The 4,579-nt window shown below is 69.5% G+C and overlaps 1 protein-coding gene across 1 annotated transcript; it reads left to right on the top strand.

Moving 5' to 3' along the window:
- Positions 1 to 1,069: 1,069 nt before the first annotated feature.
- NKX1-1 (NK1 homeobox 1) lies at positions 1,070 to 4,579 on the top strand. Its single transcript, XM_039468598.1, has 2 exons — positions 1,070 to 1,526; positions 3,699 to 4,579. The coding sequence occupies exons 1-2, from the start codon at positions 1,070 to 1,072 to the stop codon at positions 4,577 to 4,579; spliced, it is 1,338 nt and encodes a 445-aa protein (XP_039324532.1).

Below are 4,579 nucleotides of genomic sequence, written 5' to 3'. Positions count from 1 at the left end.
TGAAGACTATCGATTTTATGTAGGCCGCTTGCTGTTGGCGCAATTTGTCGGTCCCCCTTTTGGGGGCGGGTTAGGAGGGACTTGCGGCCTTTCTCATTTTCGATTCTACTTCTAACGAGCCGCCCGGGGGCCGCCGGCCCCGCCCCTCTGCTGGGAGTCCAGGCCGGGCCCTAATTTGACGTCGCGAAAGGGGCGGGCGTGGGAAGGGGTGGAGGGGCAAAGGCCCCGGAGACGCAAGAGGAGGCCCCAAGCGGAGCAAGCGAGAGAGGCGGGACCGAGACCCACGGAACGCGCGGGAGGGGGCTGAAGACTCGGCGGAGACTCGGAGAATCGCGCGTGAGAACCGCTCCCCCAATCCCCACTCCAACTGCCGAGGGGCACCAAAGCTGTGGGAGCCTTCGGAGCGCCAGGGCCCCGCGCGCCGGGAGCCCGGAGGAGAGACCGGGCTGTCGCCGCACCCTGCGCCGGGATGTCCCAGCCAACTCTTGGCACTCGCTGGCCCGCGCGCCCTGAGGTCTCTGCGGCCCCGCCGCAGATTGATCCCGCAATTATTTAAAAGCCGGGGCTGTCTCCTCCCCCTTCGCCAAGGAGGCTGGCGCGCCGTTTCCGGACGAGTGGAGGCGCAGCGACACGGCGCTGACCACGACAGCCGCTAGCGGACCGCGCTCGGCTTTGGGCTGCGCCTCCGTCCGTCTGGCCCGGCGGTTCCGTCCTTGTGTCCCGCGCGGGGCCCGCCTCCTCGGCCCGGGACCGTTCGCAGCCAATTAGGCGCGCGCTCTAACGAGGGCGGTGGAGCCCCGCGGCCGCCTGCGGGCGCACGTGTGTTCGGCGTGTGGGCGCGTGGGCGCCTCCGGCGGGGCTGCCATAAATGAGCGGGCCGGGCGCGGCGGGCGCCTAAGGCGGCGGCAAAGGCAACTGCCAGGCAGCACCGGCCTAGCGCGGGGCGCGGCGCCGAGAGCTGGCGGAGCAGAGGCCACCTGCGTGGGGTCGTTTGGCGGTGCCGGGGCCGCCAGGAATGGGAGCCCAGTAGGCGGCAGGGCCCGAGCGGCCGGAGTGGCGGGAGGCCGGCATGAGTGTTAGCGGTCCCGCGGCTCCTGGCGACGGTCCTGCGCTGCCGCCGCCTCCTGGTCCCGGTTCAGGGCCCGCACCGCCCGCTCCCGCCGCCGCTGCCCGGGACGCTATGGACGGGCGCGCGGAGCTGCCGGCCTTTCCCCGTGCTGGAGCCCCGCCGCTCGCGGACAGCGACACTGTGCCTGCGGCGCCCGAGGGGGCTGGAGCGGCCCGGCCCGCCGCACCCCCGCGCCCCACCTCCTTCTCGGTACTGGACATCCTGGACCCCAACAAGTTCAACAGCAGGAGGCGTCGCTGCATGCTGCTGGGCCCAGTGGCGCCCGCTGCGTGCGCCCCGTGCACTTCGGCCCCGTGCGCCCCTGCACCCGCCGCCTCCGGACGCCCGCCGCGATCAGAGGAGCTGGAGCGCCGCGCCCTCGCCAGCGCCGGGGGAGTCGCCGGAGCTGAGCCGCCGAGTGAGTAGGAGCGGTCGGCGCCAGGTCGCGGGGATAGGGGGACTGGCCGCTTCTACGCGTTTACGACCCTGGAACCCCGTGGCGAGTTGGGTCTGGCCCACGCCGAGGCTCCGCGAAAAGTTCGCAGAGCGCGGGGCCGGCACCAGCCCACCGGTGGCCTCCGTCCGACCCGGACTGCAAGGCCCGCATCGCCAGGCTCCTATGGAGAAGCTCAGCCGGGTCAGGCCCAAGGGCTGTAGGGCTGTGAGGCCGGTCCAGGGTTCGCCTCCGCGCGTCTCCGGCCTGGAGGGGTAGTTGGTGCAGGAGGCGAGGGTCCGTGCGCCGCGGCTGGCCCGTGACCTCCCCGCCCCCACCGTGCCCGCTGGAGGCCTGCCTCCCTCCTCTCTCTCTTCTTTTTTTTTTTTTTTTTTTTGGACAAATCAGACTAATTGTGACAAAACGCTGGTTATCTCTGGAAAAACAATTAAATCCCTTCGATTACAGTTGAGGGGAAATGTGCTTAGCGGCGGAAAGCGGCCGGTAATGGGGCGGCCCGCGCCCCCGGTCGGGTCGATATCCCATTACGGCGCGTGCATATCTCTTTCAAGCACCTTGCAAACTCCCCCCGAACATCTAAATTATAGGGTCAAAATTCGGATAATTACTCGATTAAAACCTATTACACTTATTAGGGGCCGCTATTGATCGCGAATTGCATTCGACCCGCTCCTGATTGCTTTTCGTGTCCCCTCCCCCGCCTCCTCCCTCCAACGTCCCGGCCCTGCCGATGTGCGGAGGAGAGCGCGGGGCGGATGCGGTTGGGCCGCGGCCGCAGGCTTGGGGCATGGAAGCTGCGGGCCGCACCTGCGCGGGGCCTCTTCCGGGTCGGCGGAGATGGAGGGCGAGCAAATCCGGGCTGAGTGAAGGGGACCCTACGGTCTCTGAGACCACTGCACTCATCGCCTCCACCTACAGAGAGCCTGTAGCGGGGGAAGGCCGGAATCCGGCTGGAGCCGGGAAGGCGCGCACACCGCACAGCCAGGGTGGGAGCTGGGCCAGGCACCCGCTCCACGCCCCAGCCCGGGGCAGGGTTGAGACTGCGCTCGCGGTGGTCTGGGGGAGGCTCCCACCTGCTGAGGGACGCGGAGCCCAGATCGCATGCTGGCCTCCGTGCCAGGTGGCCAGTCGCCCTGGAGGAATCTGCCGGGAGCTACTGATTGTGAATTACCCAAGATTTCGGTTCTGACCTGGCCTGAGAGCAGCTCTGTGAGGGCACCTGCCTCGGCCCCTCCTGACTTCCGGCCGCCAGTGCCGGGGCAGAGGCGACCCTGCCTGGGAGAGATGCTTTCTTCCAAATTTCGGAGTCTCAAAATGCAGTCACTGCAGGGCCTCTGCTTGGAGGATGTGGGGCTGCTGTTCGGACTCGGCAGACCTGAGCTCTAGGCCCCCGGGAGCCACTCGGACCTGCGTGCCCGCCCGGCCGTCCTAGTGAGGCCGAACAGGGCCCTGCCCGCTGCAACTCCATGTAGGGGCCAAGGCGCGGGCGGGGAACCGGGGCCGACCCTAGCAACCGAGTTTCAGGGCCTGGAGGCTTGAGGTAGGGTTGGGACCAGGGCGTAGATTTGGGTCCCCCAAGCGCCATTCTCTCAGCCGGCTCCGGCCCCACCCCGGGCCTGTTATTAAATGCCCGGGTAATTGGCTGGCCCTGCGTCGGCGGTAATTGGAGGGTAATATACGCCGAAATAAATTAAATGGCCTTAACTAGTTTGTACATTACACAAAATGAGTTTAATTAAGTTTGTATCTGCCCCGCGGATCGATCGGAGCTTCCACTCCTCTGTAATCTCCGCAGCCGGCCCGGCCCGCAGCACCCGTCAGCCCTGCTCCGGCAAAAACGCCCGGCGCCGCGAGAACGGGGCAGCCCGGGGAGAGGGGGACCCTATCCATAGAAATGAGCCAGGGACGGAGAGGAGACGCGGGTGGCGGGAAGGAAGGACAGGCCGAGGAGAGGAAAACGGTGGAGCGAAGGAAAGCGAGGAAACGGGAGGAACCGAACAGGAGACGGGAGCCCCGGGAGAGGAAGCGGGGCTCGCGGGCGGCGGGGCGGGCGGCGCGCGCGCGGAGGGCGGGATCTGGGAACGGGCCGCTCCGGTCCTAACTGCCCTGTCCTGTCCCGGTCCCGCCCGCCCGCAGATGCCGGCGACCCCTACAAGACCCGGGAGGCGGAGACCAACGATGCCAACGGCTACAGCGGCGCTAGCGGCCGGAGCCCGAGCGCGGACAGCGGGGACGAGGCTCCCGACGGCGAGGACGACGGCGAGGACGAGGCGCCCGAGACGGAGGCGGCGCGAGGCGCGCAGGAGGCGCGGGGAGGAGGCGGCGGCGGCGGCGGGGCCCGCGGGTCGGGCTGCCCGGGCGTCGCCGAGGCCGACGCGTCCCCCGGCGCTGTCGACGAGGCCGCGGCCCCCGGACCCCGCGGGAACTCTCCCGGAGCCCCGGGCCCGCCAGGAGCTGCGGCGGCGCCGGGGGGCGCGGGAACCACCCCTCAGGGCGCGGCGACCGCGACGAAGCCCAAGCGGAAGCGCACGGGGTCCGACTCCAAGTCGGGGAAGCCGCGGCGAGCGCGCACCGCTTTCACCTACGAGCAGCTCGTGGCGCTGGAGAACAAGTTCAAGGCCACGCGCTACCTGTCTGTGTGCGAGCGCCTCAACCTGGCGCTGTCGCTCAGCCTCACCGAGACGCAGGTGAAAATCTGGTTCCAGAACCGCCGAACCAAGTGGAAGAAGCAGAACCCGGGCGCCGACACCAGCGCGCCAACCGGAGGCGGCGGCGGAGCGGGGCCGGGGGCCGGGCCCGGCGCGGGGCTGCCCGGCGGTCTCAGCCCGCTCAGCCCCTCGCCGCCCATGGGCGCCCCGCTCGGCATGCACGGCCCGGCCGGGTACCCCGCGCACGGCCCCGGAGGCCTGGTGTGCGCCGCGCAGTTGCCGTTCCTGTCCGGCCCGGCCGTGCTCTCGCCCTTCGTGCTGGGCTCGCAGACTTACGGGGCGCCCGCCTTCTACGCGCCGCACCTCTGA

This window comes from Saimiri boliviensis, chromosome 3 (genome assembly GCF_048565385.1).
Source record: "Saimiri boliviensis isolate mSaiBol1 chromosome 3, mSaiBol1.pri, whole genome shotgun sequence".
Lineage (NCBI taxonomy): Eukaryota > Metazoa > Chordata > Mammalia > Primates > Cebidae > Saimiri > Saimiri boliviensis.
The sequence above is the reverse complement of the archived record's forward strand: the minus strand, read 5'-3'. Positions and strand labels throughout refer to the sequence as shown.